Genomic DNA, 21,236 nt, shown 5'->3' with positions numbered 1-21,236 from the left:
ACAGCATAGATTGCACAGTTAATGTACTACTAAATACATTGTTATGTTAATTTACGATGTCTAAACCATGGAAAAAACATGTGGAAGCTGCTAAATTATATAGAGTAAGACTTAGTAAGCAGAAAAGGAAGCAATATTTTGACTAACTAAAATTAATAGAGGGCAAAGATATGTATGAGCAGTATTAATAATGATATTAGCCTGATATTTCAGCTAACTGACTGGAAATGATTAGAACAAACACAAATATTGTCAAGATTCTTGCCCTGGAAATCCTGGGTCAGTTTGGCCAACCACAAACTCCTTTTGTTCCTCAGAGTTTTTTGCGCTCTTCTCCTTGATTTGGAGAACTTTTGGCAGTCTATAGTACTCCAAAGGTTTTTCCCGGTCTGACCGATTAGTACAGCCCAAAACATTTTTTTTTTCCGCAGTAATAATCAGCAAAATATCCAAGTTTCGTTTGGTTCAGTGGTATTGTTTACATTCAGTGCCGCCAATATGGCCGATTGATGACGCTTCATGAAAACACTCTATACAATCGCACTATAGCCTACATGTACAGTATGTATGTGATTCACAAATAAAGAATTGGCTCATGAGACATTTGTTCACAAATGGGACTACACTGACCGTGCTGAATATTTTTGCTTCACTATGAAGAACCTCAGGAATGATTTGTTTGTGAATCTAATCTCATTGCTCACCTTATGGAATTTAAAATGACTGGAAAGAGTCATTTGTTTAGTAACCTGGTCAAAGAATCGCCATTTTTTCCCAAACTAGAGTAACTGGATAAAAGTGGTAACTACTTTGTTAATATTTTATGTGTAAACTGACTTGTCTGGTTGAGCACAAAGGTGGATTTCCTCTACAATTCTGAGTGATTTGTTTTGCACTATTTTTAATTGGCGCTTAGCACGTTGCTTTACCAAAAGGTGGTACATAATCAAAATAACATTAATGCATCTGTAAAATAAGGGATTTTACTACTAGTGACAGCCTTAAATTCATAAACTAGACATTGACGTCAAAAGTCACTTTTTAGAATGTCTATTAATATTTTTTGCCACAATAATATAATAAATTACTTTCATTTGTGATTTTTTCTGAGAAAACGTAGATATATAATTGCAATAAATTTAATTAGTTATTTTTTACCTTTCCTTTTAATGTCTCATTGTTTGACAGTTCAAGAGACACCCACTCTCTAGTTCCTGTTTTTATAATTAATTAGTCATAATGTCACGCAGTAATATATAATGGAACAATGGATAGAGAACATGCAGCATATTATTTCTGGCACATACAGTACGGCATAAATTTATGATATTCTGAATTCAGCCCATGTACTCATTTGCACATTTAAGAGCCACATGATCACAGGAATGCTGGTTCAAATACGACCTCCGTGTTCATTTTCTGATCCTGTTCTTCTGCTTTCTCTCTTTCCCTCCTCGTTCTATATACTAAAAGGCAAAAAGGCCTATAAATAAAATACTTGGGAGGAAAAAAACATTAGATAAAAATATGCTGTAAAACATATTTAATTAATCTCCTAAGGTAACACATTTAGTTAACAGGATACCTTTGACAGTTCTAATAATGAACGTGCTAATGCTTTTTAATACGGTGTTAAGTAAAATGGTGTCAGAAATGGTGTCTTCCAGAATCCCTGCCAGACTGCCACCTGTTATTTGACACAGATTCGCCTGACATACACCATCGTTCAAAAGTTTGGGGTCAATAGAAAAAGAAATTAACACTTTTATTCAGCAAGGATGCATTAAATTGATCAAAAGTGACAGTAAACACATTTGTAATGATTTCTAGTTCAAATAAATGCTGGTCTTTTGAACCTTCTATTCATCAAAGAATCCTGGACGAAAAATAATCACAGTAATGTTTTCTCAGAAATATTAAAAGGCAACTGTTTTCAGTACTGATAATAATGATAATAATAATGTTTCTTAAGCATCAGATCAGCATATTAGAATAGTTATTGGAGGATTGTGTGACACTAAATTTTACATTTTTAAATATATTCAATTTTACTCAAAAGTTTACATACACCTTGCAGAATCTGCAAAATGTTGATTATTTTCCCAGAATAAGAGGTATCATACAAAATGCACCAAATTATTTAGTTTTTCAGCATTTTTGTGTATTTGAACCATTTCTAATAATGACTGGATGATTTTGAGATCAATCTTTTCACACTGAAGACAACTGAGGGACTCATATGCAACTGTTACAGAAGGTTCAAATGCTCACTGAAACACAATGCCGGGGGGTGAAAACTTTTTGAATTTGAAGATCAGGGTAAATTTAACTTATTTTGTCTTCTGGGAAACATGTAAGTATCTTCTGTAGCTTTTAAAGGGCAGTACTAAAAAAAAAAAATGTTTACTGTTTATTGTATGTTTAGGCAAAATACAAATAAAAATGTAGACATCAACCATCTGTTCAAATGTTTTCACCCCCCGAAAGTTGATGTCAAAAGTTTACATACACCTTGTAGAATCTACAAAATGTTAATTTTTTTTTTACCACATAAGAGGGATTGTTTTTCAGCATATTGTGTATTTTAACCATTTCTAATAATGACTGGATGATTTTGAGATCCATCTTTTCTCAATGAGGACAACTGAGGGACTCAAACATGTAAGTATCTTCTGTAGCTTTTGAAGGGCAGTACTAAATGGGAAAAAAAAATCATATTTAGGCAAAATGAAAATAAAAATGTACACATCAACATTCTGTTCAAAAGTTTTCACGCCCCAGCTCATAATGCATTGTGTTTCCGTATGAAGCATCAGTGAGCATTTGAACCTTCTGTAATAGTTGCATATCAGTCCCTCAGTTGTCCTCAGTGTAAAAAGATGGATCTCAAAATCATACAGTCATTGTTTGTCATCTAATACACAAAAATGCTGAAAAACCAAAGAATTTGTCAGACCTGAAGGATTTTTCTGAAGAACAGCGGGCAGTTTAACTGTTCAGGACAATCAAGAGACTCAAGAACAACTATCACTAAACAAAACAACAACAACAACAAAAAACAGCTGTGGGTCATTCAGGTAACAACACGGTATTAAGAATCAAGTGTATGTAAACTTTTGAACGGGGTCATTTTATAAATTCAACTATTTTCTCTTGAAATATCTTATTCAGCTCAGTACTAAATAAAAAAACAACATGCATTTGGTATGATCCCTCTTATTTTGTTAAAATAATTAACATTTTGCAGATTCTGCAAGGTGTATGTAAACTGTGTGTATATCATGCAATTGTTGTCAGATTTTATTGCAGATTTGACAAACTGTTACATAAATTTCAGCATGTCTCAAATATATTCCCGGAGTAAACTGACTTACTTTTAAGGGTAAATTCTGGTCTTGTAGCCTTTTTCATTGAGTTAAATCGGTGTGTTAAATTAGGAAGCCATCCGAATTGTGTAGTGCAAGGCCAGGACTGAAAAACACTGCTTTACAGTGATTGTGTACATTGATCCACCTCAGCGATTCAGCGCTCTATGGGATCTGACAGTGATCACAGAGTGCACAAACAAGTCACTGAGCACCTTAACCTCACATCCTGTGTGTCTCTCAGGACGCTGTGCTTTATTTCCAAGTCCAGCCGACGTGTTAAGGACGCCGTGTCCTGGTGTGGATTGAGTCCTGTTGACTCTCAACAGGAGAGCGTTCACAGCATTGTAAAAAAATGTCGCTGAGTCTCCCAAACAAGCCTTGCGCCCGTTGACCCGTGATCCGTGACTGCTTTCATTCTCGGCGCGGCTCTCTCGAAGCGCTAAAAACCTCTGCGCCGTGTGTTTGAAGGAGAGATATGAAAGTGTGGCTTGGTGGTTTGGGCGTAGGGAGCATCTGTGTGTATGTGTGCATGAAATATTTGATGATGTCTATAAAGATAAGACGGTTGCAGTGTGTGCTGTGTGTGTGAGATATCAAAGTTTGAGAGGTGAGTGTGAGTGACTGAGGATTTGATAAGGCTTATGGGTTTCTGTCAGTCCATATCTGTCGGCTTTAATAAATGCGCGTGTGAGTGAGTAAACAAAGCCCGAAGCCGTTCACGGCGCTTGAGTCACCTCTGAGCAAGAGAGGTCCGGTGAGCGTGGGACTCGTTACTCAACGTGGCCCTCCGAGTTAGACAACTCAGCTCATATCGGCAAAATAAATCACCATCCAGAACTGCTCAGACTCGACAGAGTTTCTGTACAACACCTGCAAAAACAAAGAGTGACGCTGCTTCTAAAAGAGTGACGGGAAAAAAGTGAATTCTCAGTCGAATGCATGTAAACCACACCTGATAAAAAGGGCGCAGATGCCAGCGAACTGTTCTTGTCGTTTGCGAGTGATTCCTGGGTTTTTGAATGCTGAACTTTCTGAAGTTTACTGAAAAGATTAGAACGCTCCTGCTTGTTGGAATTGCCAGGTTTGGTTCCGGAACGGCGCTCGCTCGCTTGTTTTCTGCCTCGTTAGTCAAAAACAAGGAAACATGAAGCATTGTTTGCAACAACAATGATACAAAAAAGACCTTTTCTCCTCTTGGGGAGCCCGTGTAATCAAAGTTTTTTTTGGTTTTTATTGTGTGTTTGTTAGCTTTTAGGCGATTGTAGACTTTTAAAAATAATGATCTCTAAAGAGGGGTTTTCACAGCAGGGTTCCCTAAAGAACAGTGAACAGTTCTTGAAGGAATAGTTCACACAAATAGGAATAGTCTTCAAATTTGCTGAACTTTTACACACCTTCAGGCCATCCAAGATGTACACTACCAGTCAAAAGTTTTGAACATTAGGATTTTTAATGATTTTTAAAGAAGTTTCTTCTGCTCACCAAGCCTGCATTTATTTAGCACAGCAAAAACAGTACAATTCTGAAATATTTGTACTATTCAAAATAACTGTTTTCTATTTTAACATATTTTAAAATGTATTTTTTCCTGTGATTTCAAAGCTGAATTTTTAGCACCATTTTTTCAGTCACATGATCCTTCAGAAATCATTCTAATATACTGATTTGCTGCTCAAAAACATTTATTATTATGTTAAAAAAACAGCTAAGTAGATTTTTTTTTTCAGGTTTCTTTGATGAATAGAAAGTTTAGAAGAACAGCATTTATCTGAAATTAAAAAAAAAATTATGTCATAAAAGTCTTTATCATCACTTATGATCAATTTAAAGCATCCTTGCTAAATGAAAGTATTAAAACATATATACTGACTCCAAACTTTTGAATGGTATAGGTTGTTAGCTTTTAGGCTAGTGTAGACTTTTAAAAATAATGATTTTTCATGAATAACGAGTTTTCACAGCAGTGCTGTAGAAGAACCATTTTGGGTTCCTCAAAGAACATTTCAGTGAACAGTTCTCGAAGGAATAGTTCACACAAATAGGAATAGTTTTAAAATTTGCTTAACTTTTACACACTTTCGGGCCATCCAAGATGTACACAATGATTTTTAAAGAAGTCTCTTCTGCTCACAAAGCCTGCATTTATTTGATTCAAAGTACAGCAAAAACAGTAACATTTTGAAATATTTGTACTATTTAAAATAACTGTTTTCTATTTGAATATATTTTAAAATGTGTTTTTTTGCATCATTACTTCAGTCACATGATCCTTCAGATATCATTCTAATATTCTGATTTGCTGGAAAAAAAAATAATATTATTATGTTTAAGAAAAAAAAAAAGCTGAGTAGAAATTTTTCAGGTTTCTTTGATGAATTGAAAGTTCAGAAGAACAGCATTTGTCTGAAACATCATAAAAGTCTTTATCATCACTTTTGATCAATTTAAAGCATCCTTGCTAAATAAAAGTATTAAAACATATATACTGACTCCAAACTTTTAAATGGTATAGTGTATAGTGTTACAAAAGGTTTTTATTTCAGATAAATGCTGATCTTTGGATCTTTCTATTCGTCAAAGAATCCTGAAAATAAATGCACTCAACTGTTTAAAATATTGATGATAATAATGATAATAAATGTTTCTTAAACAGCAAATCAGCATATTAGAATGATCTCTGAAGGATTATGTGACACTGAAGACTGGAATAATGATGCTGCAAATTTAGCTTTGATCCCAGGAGTAAATTACATTTTGAAATATATTCAAATAGAAAGCAGTTATTTTAAATAGTATAAATATTCCACAATATTACTGCTTTTGCTGTATTTTGGATTAAATCAATTCAGGCTTGTGAATTATTTAAAAAACATTAAAAATTAAAAAATAAAAAACTTTGGGGATGAACAGATCTGGAGAAATTTCGCATTCCATCACTTGCTCACCAATGAATCCTCTGCAGTGAATGGGTGCCGTCAGAATGAGAGTCCGAACAGCTGATTGAAACAACACAAGAAACATTGTAAGAAACAAATATATCATTAAGATGTTTTAAATTTTAAAAAAATTGTTGCTTCTGGCCAAAATCCATAATTCATAATCACACTACCTCCAGTGAAAAAGCCCATCTTCTGTTGTCAGTCTCATCAAAATCCACCAACATATTTGTTTAGCACTGTTTCGGATTGTTTTCGCTTGTAAACAGTGCTTGATCTGTGTATACTTTGCTCCTGATTTAGACGAGATGACTTTTTCACAGGAAAAAAACAATATTATGGATAGAGGAATCATATTTTAGCCAGAAGCAATGGAGTGAAGTTAAAAATGTCTTGATGGATTTGTTTCATGCAAGCATGCAGCTTTTCGCTTTAATGAACTGAAGTGGTGTGGATTATTGTGATGTTTTTATCAGTAGTTTGAACTCTCAATCTGACGGCACCCATTCACTGCAGAGCATCCATTGATGAGCAAGTGATGTAATGCTAAATTTCTCCAATCTGTTCCGGGGAAGAAACAAATTCATCTAATTCATCTTGAATGGCCTGAGGGTGAGTACATTTAAAGCAGCAATCTTTTTTGGTTTCTTTAAAAGAACCATTGTTTCATACTGTGAACAGAAAAAATAATTATATAAAACACATTTTAACAGAAATGTGTTTAAAATGTTCTTTTTATTTTTATCCTAGGAAGATGAGGATTAAATACCATCACTGACTAGCAAATAGCAATTTATCTTTAACCTTGTCATACTGTATGTGGGTGTTTCTACAACTTCAAACACTTCAATGTTCATTTGTATTAAAACCAACTGATTTTAAGTTTGTATTTTTACATTTTTGACATGAAGGTCATGTTCTTGAAAACTTTTGACCGTGCCTTCATTTATTTTTGCTGCTTTTCAAATGCCTGTATGCAAGGGTGACATTTAACTCTTGAGTCTTGAGCAAGAAAAAAATCTCAAAAGGAAAAAAAAAAATCTTTTTTGAGATGTACAGTAAGCATCAAAACAATGCCATACCATATTGCAGTGCATCAAAGCAGTCAATGCAACACAGTCAAGAATAACTTAAGGAGGTTGCCAACATTTACTAAACTATGGACTTTCTTTGACTCTTGCTGCTGATTTAAATGCCGATGCTTTTAAGTGTCAGTTGATAGCCTTTCATTTTTAACCAGAAATGTGCACTCTGCACTTCTCTGATGTTCATTGAAGTTTTCTGTGTCATTTGAAATGTGTCCGTTATGAAATGTTACTAAAGTTGAGACACGTGAAGTAAAAACAAACAATCCGTTGTGGGACTATTTTGTGTCATAATTCACAAACCATTAGTACCTCTGTAGAACCGGGCCTGGGCTTGGCTAACCACTTGATATCTGACGGGTCATATGGCATTGAAGAATGGAGTAATGATGTATCACATGAATAAATTACATTTTAACATATATTCAAATACAAAACATTTATTTTGAATTGTAATAATATTTCACAATTTTACTGTATATTTAAGTAAATACTGCATTGATGAGTATTTGATCAATCCGTCCATCCATCCATCTATCTATCTATCCATCTGTCGATCTCCATCCATTCATCCATCCATCCATCTATTCATCTTACATCCATCTCTCTGTCTATTAATCTACCCATCTGTCTATCTATCTCCTTCCATTCATTCATCCATCCATCCATCTATTTATCCTTCTGTCTGTCTATCTCCATCCATTCATTCATCCATTCATCCATCCATCCATCCATCCAGCCATCCAGCCATCCATCCATCTTACATCCATCAACCTGTCTGTCTATTACTCTATCTAACTATCATCCATCCATCCATCCATCTATTTATCCATCATCCATCCATCTATCTGTCTATTAATCTGTCTATCCATCTGTCTATCCACCAATCCATTCATCTATCCATCTGTCTATTAATCTATCCATCTGTCTTATTTGGTCATCTGTCTATCTTTCTATCTCCTTTCATTCATCCATCCATCCATCTATTTATTTATCATCCATCATCTATCTGTCTATCAGTCTGTCTGTTTATCTATCCGTCTGTCTATCTCCATCCATCTATCCATCATCCATCCATTTATCCGTCTGTCTATTAATCTATCTATCTGTCTATCTCCTTCCATTCATCCATCCATCCATTCTATCTATCTATCTATCTATCTATCTATCTATCTATCTATCTATCTATCTATCTATCTATCTATCTATCTATCTATCTATCTATCTATCTATCTATCTATCTATCATCTATCTATCTATCTATCTATCTATCTATCTATCTATCTATCTATCTCATTCCATTCATCCATCTTTCTGTCTATCAATCTATCTATCCATCTGTCTATCTCATTCCATTCATCCATCCATCCATCCATCAATCTGTCTATCCATCTGTCTACCTCGTTCCATTCATCCATCCATGCATCCATCCATTCATCATCCATCTATCCATTCATCCATCTTTCTGTCTATTACAGTTTTTCTCAGTCACTTTGGTGCATTTCTCACATCACTATTTACATTTGCACAACAGTTAATGCATTTCTCAAAACAATTAGTACAAACTGCAAAACCTAGTTGATAACCTAGCAAAAGCGTGTCACTTGCTCAAAATGGATAGCTCATTCCTCAAAAGCAAGTATTCATGTCAATGAAAGTGACAGTGTCATCAAGACGAAAAGTCCTGACACCATTGTTTATGAACAAGATAGTCAAATGGCTTTGTCATGTTTTCATTATGACAGTTTACTCTGTAAATGTTTTCCAATGCAAAAAAGTCAGATTTTGGTGACACTTCCTTAAAATGCTCAAATGCTCTGCAAGGTTGTCTTGCAATCCTATGTGGTGCAGAGTAAAATGACAGTAAATACAGTATGGCAAATCTTTACTGTAACACTACAATACACTAAATCTGTGATGCAGTAAAGCTGTAAGTCTAAATGAAAAATGTAAAAAGTGACAGGTTCTTGTCCCACTGCAAGCTTCATGTATGACACAATGACAGTAGTGCAGTGCAGATTGTTTGGTGCTGAATTACTGTCCCTTTAGACACACCTGTTCTCCCGACGAAATGTTTGAATAATTGAATTTATAGTGGTTCGCCCAACATTTGGCTAGACCCTTCGACCAGCCTCAGCCATTGTGAGGCTGTGATTGACAACATGATCCACAATTGTAGTCCTGATTTCATTAGGAATCTGCCTACATACTTGGCCTCTTCTTCCTCTTCCCCTGTTTTGTCCCCTTCCCCTTCCTCCCCGCACCCTCACCCCTCTTCCACGAGGCTGACCTTCCATTTTTGTGTCACAGTATTGTAGAAATGGTACACACTATGTCCTGCTTGGTTCATATATGCTTGTGAAGTGGGGGTTTATGGGATTCAGTTCTGAGTGATTGTAGAGAAGTGGCTTATCATTGGTTGCAACTAATGCTTCACACACCCCTTCTCATCAGTGAAAGCGGAGGTTCATCTGAGAGAAATTGTTCAATTTAAAAGACATTTTCAGGGGAAAAAAGATTTAAAAAATTTGCTTGACAGATTTTGACAACTAGTTCCACATTTTTCTATGTAATTACTCAAGCAATGAAATGAGGACTATTAGTTTTATATGGAATGACTATTCAGCATTCACAAGTTTAGTTAATTTTGACTGACATGACATAAGCAAAAGATAATGTTATAAAACAGCAGAGAGTTGTATGAAAGCAATTGATGCATGTCCAAAAGCATTTGCAATTTGTTGGAAGGAATGAGAAACTGCTACTAGGATGTGCACAATGACTAAATGTTGTGGAGGTTGAAGTAAATGTTGTGCAACTGTAAATAGTGTTGTGAGAAATGCACCAAAGCGATTGAGAAAAACTGTAATCTATCTATCCATCTGTCTATCTCCTTCCATTCATCCATCCATTCAGTCCATTTTGAAACGTTGTTACCAAAGTTGAGGCACGTGAAGTGAAAATAAAGAATCAGCTGTGGGATTATTTTGTGTCATAAATCACAAACCATTAGTACCTCTGTAGAACCGGACTTGGCTAACCACTTGATATCTGACGGATCATGTGGCATAATATTTCACAATTTTACTGTATTTTTATTAAGTAAATACTGCCTTGATGAGTATTTGAGACTTCCTACTTCTTGAAATGTTGCTTTTGGATGATAAAATAGTGGATGATAAAAACTTTTTATTTGATCAAAAATACAGTAAAATCATTTCATCTTTGGGACTAGTCATGTGCCCTATGAAGTGCACTCAAACAAAACTGCTGCAGGGACACATATCTAATGATTAGTGATATTTATTCCAAACATAACAATGATTGGCAAATGGCAAATGTTACAAAGATTGACTCTTGTTGGCCCTCAGAGAAAGGACAACAGTATCGCAGTGCGTATCATAATTATGAAGTAGATTATGGTGCTGATGAATCTGGCGACTATTATCACAGTGCCAGCGATAATGATAATCTGTGTTGTGTCTCTTTTAGAGGGCTTCGGCCTGTCTGTAGAGTGCCACGACTTCCATCCACCCTCCCTACAGATCCTCTCTTCAAAATCCACACGATTAATATTTCATTTAAAGTTCAGAGCTTTCTGCATCAGTACGCAGCAAAATCACAGCTGAAAAATACAGCTTGGAGACACACAATACATCTTCCACCCTCTCCCTCCCTCCCTCCCTCCCTCCCACATGAATACACACTCGCTGCCTTTCTGTCTTTCGCTTTCTCTGCCTCTTTTCCCTTTCGTTTTCCCGTCTCTCCTGCTGCCTTTTCCTCTTTTGTTCTTTCTATCTCTCCCCTAATCTCTCCTCATCCCTTTCTCCTCCTCTGAATAATACACAGTGTTAATACACTGTGCAAAGAAGCCATATTGTATTCCCACAGTGTGTTTCTGTGATCATCTTCTCTTGGCTGCACTCAGCTTTAATGAATGTTAGGAGTTATTAGCTGGCACAAACTGCCTCTGGTGAATCACACTGTCTCAGCCTTTGTTGTTTGCGTGATTCATTTTCTGTTCTGGAGCAAATTTGGCTCTTAAAAGAAGCAAGGAATCATCAGTGTCCTGCTTTATATTTCTATCACACTCTCTTTTTAGATCTTTCTTACTCTCTGTCTCTCTGATATCTGCTTACCAGAAGCATGTTTGGAATTTGCGGAATTAATAATTAGTGTTTTTGCAGTGGTTCTGCAGTGATGTTCTGTTTTATCTATCTAATCGTCTGTTCGTCTATCTACTATCCATCCATCCATCATCCATCTATCCATCCATATCTATCCGTCAATCTCCTTCCTATCTCTACCCGTCCGTCCGTCCATCCATCCATCCATCCATCCATCCATCCATCCATCCATCTGTCTATCTCCTTCCATTCATCTATCCATCTGTCTATCTCCTTCCATCCATCCATCATCCATCTATCATCTATCTATCTATCCATCCATATCTATCCGTCAATCTCCTTCCTATCTCTATCCGTCCGACCATCCATCTATCCATCCATCTATCCATATCCATCCGTCCATCCATCCATCCATCCATCCATCTATCCATCCATCCATCCATCCATCCATCCATTCATCCATCCATCCATCCATCCATCCATCCATCCATCCATCCATCCATCCATCCATCCATCCATCCATCCATCCATCTGTCTATCTCCTTCCATTCATCTATCCATCTGTCTATCTCCTTCTATCCATCCATCATCCATCTATCCATCTAGCATCTATCCATCCATATCTATCCGTCAATCTCCTTCCTATCTCTATCCGTCTGTCCATCCATCTACCATCCATCCATCTATCATCTGTCTATCTCCTTCCATCCATCCATCATCCATCTATCTATCCATCCATATCTATCCGTCAATCTCCTTCCTATCTCTACCCGTCCGTCCATCCATCTACCATCCATCCATCCATCCATCCATCCATCCATCCATCTACCATCCATCCATTCATCTATCCATCTGTCTATCTTCTTCCATCCATCCATCATCCATCTATCCATCTATCTATCTATCTATCTATCTATCTATCTATCCATCCATCCATATCTATCCGTCAATCTCCTTCCTATCTCTATCCGTCCAACCATCCATCTATCCATCCATCTATCCATATCCATCCATCCGTCCATCCATCCATCCATCCATCCATCCATCCATCTGTCTATCTCCTTCCATTCATCTATCCATCTGTCTATCTCCTTCCATTCATCTATCCATCTGTCTATCTCCTTCTATCCATCCATCATCCATCTATCCATCTAGCATCTATCTATCCATCCATATCTATCCATCAATCTCCTTCCTATCTCTATCCGTCCGTCCGTCCATCCATCTATCCATCTAGCATCTATCTATCCATCCATATCTATCCATCAATCTCCTTCCTATCTCTATCCGTCCGTCCGTCCATCCATCTACCATCCATCCATCATCTGTCTATCTCCTTCCATTCATCTATCCATCTGTCTATCTCCTTCCATCCATCCATCCATGCTTTGTTGTTGAGGACAGGTGCGCTGTTACTTTTGAAAGCATTCAGTTGTGTGACGTTTGGCATATGGATGATGAAACGGTTGAAAAATATCATAGACTTACACTGTAGCAACACCTGAACTGTATTTATGAAACAGAATATCACTCTTCTGACTTGATCCATTAAGCAACCACCCAAAACACCCTAGAAACCACATGAAAGTTAACTGAGAACAACTCAGAACTCTTTGGCAACACATTTGTTTTTGTTACCGTGATTGATCATGATATAAGATCTGATGCGTGTCTCTCGTGTGAGATGAGAAACACTTTTCATTCTCTTATGGAATGCAGTAGATTGCCTGCGTTATTTGCTGTCTCTAATTAGGTTTAAACAGACTCGGGCAGGTTTTCTCTTTTTAGAGTTTTATTTTTGGCCCACGTTATAGCCGCCGCACACAAAAGACAGAAGAGCTGGTTATTAAACTGTCTTATAACTGCAGAAAAACTGTCTGGGAGAACAAAAGGCAAGGCATGACTTCCTTTGCACTGTTTTTTATGAAAGTAGTTTAGGATAGAGGTCAGACTGATTTGAAATGGCTGTAGGGGGGTTTATGTGGATGCCTTATGCATGTAATGAGATTAATGATGATGTTCTAATTTTATGTTCTTGTCTGATTATTTATTACACCAACTCTGTTTCCTGCAGGTATGTGGTCATTTTCAGTCTCCGAATTGGCCGTCCCCGGGGTGGAGATTGGTCGTCTCTCTGCAACAGATGCAGACCTGGGTGAAAACGCTCGGATGGATTTTATGATTGTAGACGGAGAGGCAGGGGACACCTTCAACATAACTGGATTGAACCAAGAGGCTGTAATTTTGTTAAACAAGGTGGGAGTGGAGAAACGGAAATACCTACAGTAATGTTGTTTTCTGCCATACATTCCCAAATCAGAACCAAATCTAATTTTATGCTCTATCTGACTCAAAACTGTTCAGTTGTTTGTCTTAATGGTGAAAAATGTGTAAGTAGCAAATGAGTGAGCAGGTTCAGACAGTGTATAGCTTTCATTACTATGGTAACCAATGTAGCTGCACCACATATGGATTTCATTGACTGTCCAAACGAATGAATTCGATTTCCTTACTTGCAAAATGACAAAGCAAATAGTCAGTCTCAAAGGATGAATGTAGCAAATATGCAGTGTTAGAAAAGCTGTAGACTGGAGGATGGGCTGTTTTGAATGTGGTTAGTGAACACTTACAGAAGCACATTAAAAACACCCATGAAACCACGTTGCAACCTGCTAAAATGTTTAACCTCTTAATAACAGCATAGTGATGATGATAACCAATTTAAAACAACTTAAATAGCAACCAAAAATCAACACTCTGGCATCTACATAGTGCACAAAAAAATGTCCTAGCAAATACTCTGAACATTCCAGCAACCACATGTAAATGTGTTAAAGACACACAAAAACAACTGCATAGTAACACCCTAGCAACCACCCAAAAACATTTAGAACACCCTAGCAGATACCCAATAATGCCCTTGTAAACACTTAGTTCACGCTAGCAGCCACATAGCAATACCCTGGCAACTAAAATGCACTAAAAACAACTCCCCAGCAGCATCAAAGCAACATGTTAAAAACAGTCAGTACATCTTAGTAACTGCATAGCAACACTCTGGCAACCCAAAGGTTGAATGTGTTAAATATGCAGTGTTAGAAAAGAAACAGATTGGAGGCTGGGCTCTTTTGATTATGCTAGTAACAACTACTCAATAACCCTAGCAACTGCCTAGAAACACCCTGGCAACTACTAAGAGCACCACATACCTTTACAACTGCATAATGATAGCCTGGCAACCCAAAGGTTGAATGTGGTAAATATGCAGTGTTAGAAAAGCCATAGATTGGAGGCTGGGCTCTTTCGAGTGTAAGCAACTTTTGAGCAACTATTCAAAATCCCTAACAACACCCTGCCAACTACCCAGAGCACTGTAGTAACTGCATAGTAACACATTAAAAACACTCGGAACACCGTGGCAACCACCCAAAAACAATTAGAACAGCAGCCACCTAATAATGCTATAGCAAACACCCAGAACTCTCTATCACCAGAAGCATCCTGGCAACCATACAGCAAAGTGCTAAACACCTTAGCAACAACATAGCAACACCCTGGAAACCCAAAATTTAAATGTGGTTAATATGCAGGGTTGGAAAATACATAGATTAGAGACTGGGGTCTTTTGAGTCTGGCTAGTGAGCAAAAACTGTCTAGCAACACCCTGACAACTACCAACAGCATTGTAAAACACCCAGAACACCCTAGCAACCACCTAATAATGTCCTAGGAACATTCAGAACACTCTAGCAACCATAAACCTTTGCTCTAAAAATAACTATGTTAATAATCACATAGCAACACTCCGAACACCTTAGCAGCTGCATAGCAACACCCTGGCAACCACAAACAGCGCCTCAGCACTTTGGTAATGACTTTTGCACTGGCAAGCATGACTAGTATTTCACTTCAGAAAGTGAAATGCTTTAGTTGTATTTATGTTGTATTTATTCTGAATAGCGCAAGGGCAAAGTAAAAAGCAAAGCCATAACAAAGAAAGAAGTTACAGCAGAATGAATCACAAATGAGTTAAATTGACTCTGAGTTCAAATGTAAATGAGGATAATCTGCAGCGCAAACGTCTGCCAGCGAACATGCATATTAGCGCCGGCGGAAAGAATTTAACCTGAGGCCCCCGGAGAGACCTCATCACAGCGCACACAGGCAACCATTTATTTAAATACAAACTTTGCAAGGACTGAAAATGTGCATTTCATAAAAAAGGACTTTGTGTGGTGGTAAGTCACACGTAACTAATTGAAAAGAGAAAAGATTCCACCTTGTACACGAATCAAAATAAGCAAACTGGAAAATGAATCGCAAGCTATTTTCTGCCCTGATAAGTGCTTATATTGTGTGTGTGTGTGTGTGTGTGTGTGTGTGTGAGAGAGAGAGAGAGAGATCTTTACCCATCCGCTGAGCTCAATACTTCAATGACAGGTGTGTGTGCGTGTGTGTGTGTGCTAGTTAAAGACAAAGCCAGAATGAGAAGAGAACAAACAGAATGAGGAGAGACGCAGATATAAAGGAAAACAGGAAAGAGAAGGTTGCGAGCAACAAGATGAGTCAGAGACACGGGGGGGGGGGGGGGGGAGGAGAAAAGAGTGAATACGAAAAGCAAATTAGACAGAGGAAGAGCGCGGGAAGACTAATGCCGCTGAGTAACAAGGGAGAGGAAGTGCATGGAGATGTTGATTAACACATGGCTGTAGTTCAAGTGACAGAGCTTTTCATGTGTGTTAGTGGCTCTCAGCGCTGCTCATGCCCACTGCTCCACTGCACACACATCACTGCACGCTGCTTCTGCAGGCCTTACACAACTGTATTATACACTTTGCAGCATTTTCTCTTCTTAAGTCCACTTATATTTTTAGTTATGGATGGGCGGTCTGACCCAAATATCTATCTATCTATCTATCTATCTATCTATCTATCTATCTATCTATCTATCTATCTATCTATCTATCTATCTATCTATCTGTCCATCCATCCGTCCATCCGTCTGTCTGTCTGTCTGTCTGTCCGTCGTCTATCTCTCTATCTGTCCGTCTATCTGTCCATCCATCGTCCATCTGTCTATCTATCTATCTATCTATCTATCTATCTATCTATCTATCTATCTATCTATCTATCTATCTATCTATCTATCTATCTATCTATCTATCTATCTATCTATCTATCTATCAGTCCGTCATCTTTTCTAACACATTTTTCTATCTATCTGTCTGACCTTCCGTCTATCTGTCTGTATGTCCGTCCATCCGTCTGTCTGCCCGTCTATCTGTCCATCCATCTATCTGTCTATCTATCTGTGCATCCATCCGTCCATCCGTCTATCTATCTGTCCGTCTATCTGTCCATCCGTCTATCTGTCCATCCATCTATCTGTCCATCCATCCGTCCATCCATCCGTCCGTCTATCTGTCTGTCTGTCTGTCTGTCCGTCTATCTCTCTATCTGTCCGTCCATCTGTCCATCCATCTATCTGTCTATCTATCTGTGCATCCATCCGTCCATCCGTCTATCTATCTGTCCGTCTATCTGTCCATCCGTCTATCTGTCCATCCATCTATTTGTCCATCCATCCGTCCGTCTATCTGTCTGTCTGTCTGTCTGTCCGTCTATCTCTCTATCTGTCCGTCTATCTGTCCATCCATCGTTCATCTGTCCATCCGTCTATCTATCTATATTTCCGTCTATCTGTCCATCTGTCCATCTATCTATCTATCTATCTATCTATCTATCTATCTATCTATCTATCTATCTATCTATCTATCTATCTATCTATCTATCTATCTATCTGTCTATCTATCTATCTGTCTGTCTGTCCGTCTATCTCTCTATCTGTCCGTCTATCTGTCCATCCATCGTTCATCTGTCCATCCGTCTATCTATCTATCTGTCCATCCATCCGTCCATCTGTCTATCTCTCTATCTGTCCGTCTATCTGTCCGTAGACCTATTTGTCCATCCATCTGTCCATCCATCTATCTATCTATCTTTTCGTCTATCTGTCCATCCATCTATCTATCCGTCTATCTATCTGTCCATCCATCCGTCTATCTATCTATCTATCTATCTATCTATCTATCTATCTATCTATCTATCTATCTATCTATCTATCTATCTATCTATCTATCTATCTATCTATCTATCTATCTATCTATCTATCTGTTTAATTTTGCAGCACTATTTTGCACTTTCTCTTTGACCCTTTGGCCAAAAACTAGGCACATATGCAAATGCAGATGTGAATTATTGGCGAATGCACTGCAAGCACACATTTTGGAATGCAGCAACGCATGAAATTGAGCTTCAGTAGCCAAAAGCGTTCACTACTGCACCTTTACATTTCTCTTTGTGTTATGTAAATATGGTTGGTCACATGTGCTCATGTCACTCGCGTTTTCCTTGACGCCTCCTTTAAAGTCAACATGACATCAAAATAGACCCCCATTTACTTTCTTGACATGCTCATAATATCGGTCTTGTTATTTTACATCACTTGCATCTTCTGACACTTTGATTGTGGACACCCACGTTTCTCCAGTTTCATGGTGTCCAGCGTCAAAAGTGCATCTGTAACCCCTAATACAGTTCTGAAGCGGTTATGGATGTTAATATAACCACATCCATGACTTCCTTCCATCTTAATACCAACAGAGCAAGCCCTGCAGTCGTTTAAGTTATGAAGAGCTGAAATCCAGACGCATTGCTTTTTTTGACGCTTTATATGTTTTTTTTTTTTTTGTAATCTACTGAGGTGCAGAGATGAAAAAAGGAGTGAACGTGGGAGTTTCAACATCTCACCGAAATGAAAAGATATTTTAGAGCACCTTCCTGGTGCCAAAACACAGTAAAAAGAATGATGGTGTGTGTGAGTTTCAATAAAGTAATGTTTTATGAGGAAGTGATTTTTTTTATCTTGAACACCAGGCTGTGGACTATGAGAGGCGAAGCACCTACTCTCTCGCGGTGGAGGTGCAAAACCCAAACGTGGACTCGCGGTTCCTCAGACGAGGTCCATTTAAGGACAGGGCAATGGTGCGCATCACAGTTCTGAACGCAGACGAGCCGCCGAAGTTCTCCCGCGCACGGTACCGGCTGGATGTGTCGGAAAACTGCCCTCCGTTGTGTGTGGTGGGAAGAGTGGCCGCTGTGGACCCGGATACAGGCCTCAGTAACAACATCAAGTAAACACTATGTTTTTTACCTTGTTTACTTAGTATGTGAATGGGTGAATCCCACAAGAACACATTGGTTAACACAAAATCTGCAATCTGTTCATTTCCAGAACAAAACTTTACAGATAATTTACTTATCCTCTTGTCATCCAAAATGTTCATGTCTTTCTTTTTTCAGTCATGAAGAAATACTGTTTTTTGAGGAAAACATTTCAGGATTTCTCGCCATATAGTGGACTTCTGTGGTGCCCCTTAGTTTGAACTTCCAAAATGCAGTTTAAATGCAACTTCAAAGGGCCAAGAAATAAGGGTCTTATTTAGCAAAACGATCTGTCATTTTCCAAAAAAAAAAAGTATAATTTATATACTTTTTAACCTCAAACCCCATCTTGTCTAACTCTGTGAGTACTCTATATATTCCGGTTCAATACAGTTGCACTCTATATTGAAAGAACCTTTTTGTCTAAGAACCTTTAACTTCTAAAGAACCTTTCTGTTTCACAAAAGGTTCTTTATGGCAAATAAGGTTCTTCAGATCATAAAACGGTAAGCAAGAAATGGTTCTTCTATTACATCGCTTGAAGAACCTTTTGATGCACCTTTATTTTTAAGAGTGTAGGGTATGTTGAAAAACTCCCATCTCATTTTCTCCTTCAACTTCAAAATCGTCTTACTGTACATCACTGCAGAAGTACCGTCCCAGTGTTTACAAAGTGAACGTGCAAAGAAGATCAAATGCCCTTTACAAAAAAAGGTAAAGCAGCGATATTGGATGATTTTGAAGTTGGAGGAGAAAATGATGTAATGTTTTTCGACCAACCCTAACTGTCATGAACCCGAATACACAGCATTCATGCAGAGCTAGACAAGAAATTTTTTTTTTTTTTAGAAAATATCAAAAAATTTTGCTAGATAAGACCCTTCTTCCTTAGCTGGGATTGTTTAGAGTCCTTTGAAGCTGCATTTTAACTGCATTTTGGAAGTTCAAACTCACAGGCACCATAGAGAAATCCTTAAATGTTTTCCTCAACTGTCATTTTCCTCAATGACTGAAGAAAGAAAGACATGAACATCTTGGATGACTAAAGGATTAGTAAATTATCCGTACATTTTTGTTCTGGAAGTGAACTTCTACTTTAGGCCTATTTCCCTGAATGTATCAATTTTATTTAGTTATTTTGCATATTTCATTATTCTCAATGTTGATGCTCAGATCTCATTTCTTTAATACATTCATGTTTACACTGTTTTTTATTAAAATTTATCAGCATAAGCTAAAGGCAGCACATATTAAGCAAATACTACACTGGAGAGTGTTTCTGCAGCTTCAGTTACTTTTATCTGCCAGGGACTTTTGAAGGTCACATTAAAACAGAAAATTAAATTTTGGCAACTTTTTACCATGTCATTTTTAATCTTCCTGTGTTTCAGACCCAGACTTTTCATTTTCAACTTAAAAAAAATATGAAAATGAATGATTCAAAAAATTAATTAGCATTAAAGGGGTCGTCGGATGCCCATTTCCACAAGTTGATATGATTTTTTAGGGTCTTAATGAGAAGTCTTTAACATACTTTGGGTAAAATTTCTCAATGGTAGTGTAAAAAACACTTTTTTTTTTTTTACCTTGTCAAAATCAGCCCTTTTTAGAGCGAGCTATTCTGTTGCATGTTTCTTTAAATGCAAATGAGCTCTGCTCACCCCGCCCCTCTCTGCCGAGGGATGACGAGCCACATTGTTTACTTTAGCCGCATTTAGCAGCATTTAGCCGCGTTTAGCTGCGAAACTTGCTAACTAGCACATTATTAAGAAAGGACATTTGTTACCATAACGTTAATCCTCTGCGTCTTCAGCGGCTCCGATGTCAGGAGTAAATGACGACTGCTATGTTCATTATTACATCCAATAACAGAACACCTCAGTCGTTCAATTGGAGACATTCTTGTCTTCCCCTGCACCTGAGTTGACACAATGGCGATCGGAGTCGGACTGTTTCAGCTCGGTGAGGGCGGGTCTAAGGTAAGGCGCTCATGTCAATCAACTATCGTGGGAGTGGCCTCTGTCTGTGTGTCGTCACACCGACAAGAAGCTAAGAATGACCTGATTTTAAAATGGGGATATTACTTTTAAAGATTAAAAAAATACCACTGGCTGGATTTTTATCATTGTAGGGAGGTTGGTGGAGTTTTGCATCCAATGACCCCTTTAAAAAACGAATTAAACAAAGAGCCTTATTTGTACAAAATACTGTACTGTAGTGACATTTCCAGAACAATCAACAACTATTTTGCCACTAAAAAAAGGTTTATCAGAAATGTGTGTAGGCGTTAGTAAAGAGCTTGAAATAATATATAAAACATGACAAAAAAAAAAATACATTAAAGTATCCAGTTAAGCTGGAAATAACATTCAATTGTATTTAGGACACATTTGTATTATTTAAAGACCGAACGCAAGCTCCTTTTGAGGTGAAATATCACCAGTACATGGTCTTGACAGGTTTCTGTGAGTTTTACCCACACAGCTCATCCAATTT

The 21,236-nt window shown here is 37.6% G+C and overlaps 1 protein-coding gene across 1 annotated transcript in view; it reads left to right on the top strand.

The window, feature by feature from the left end:
• cdh24a (cadherin 24, type 2a) overlaps positions 1–21,236 on the top strand; it is a 97,925-nt gene that overhangs the window by 64,514 nt on the left and 12,175 nt on the right. Inside the window, exons 6-7 of the mRNA XM_073822735.1 lie at positions 13,591–13,772; positions 18,453–18,696. Coding sequence (XP_073678836.1) covers positions 13,591–13,772; positions 18,453–18,696 — 426 coding nt within the window. The remainder of the gene's footprint in view (positions 1–13,590; positions 13,773–18,452; positions 18,697–21,236) is intronic.

The sequence above is a fragment of the Garra rufa genome, chromosome 18, assembly GCF_049309525.1.
Source record: "Garra rufa chromosome 18, GarRuf1.0, whole genome shotgun sequence".
NCBI classification, from domain to species: Eukaryota; Metazoa; Chordata; class Actinopteri; order Cypriniformes; family Cyprinidae; genus Garra; species Garra rufa.
Note: the sequence above shows the minus strand (reverse complement) of the source record. Positions and strands in the feature narration are given on the sequence as shown.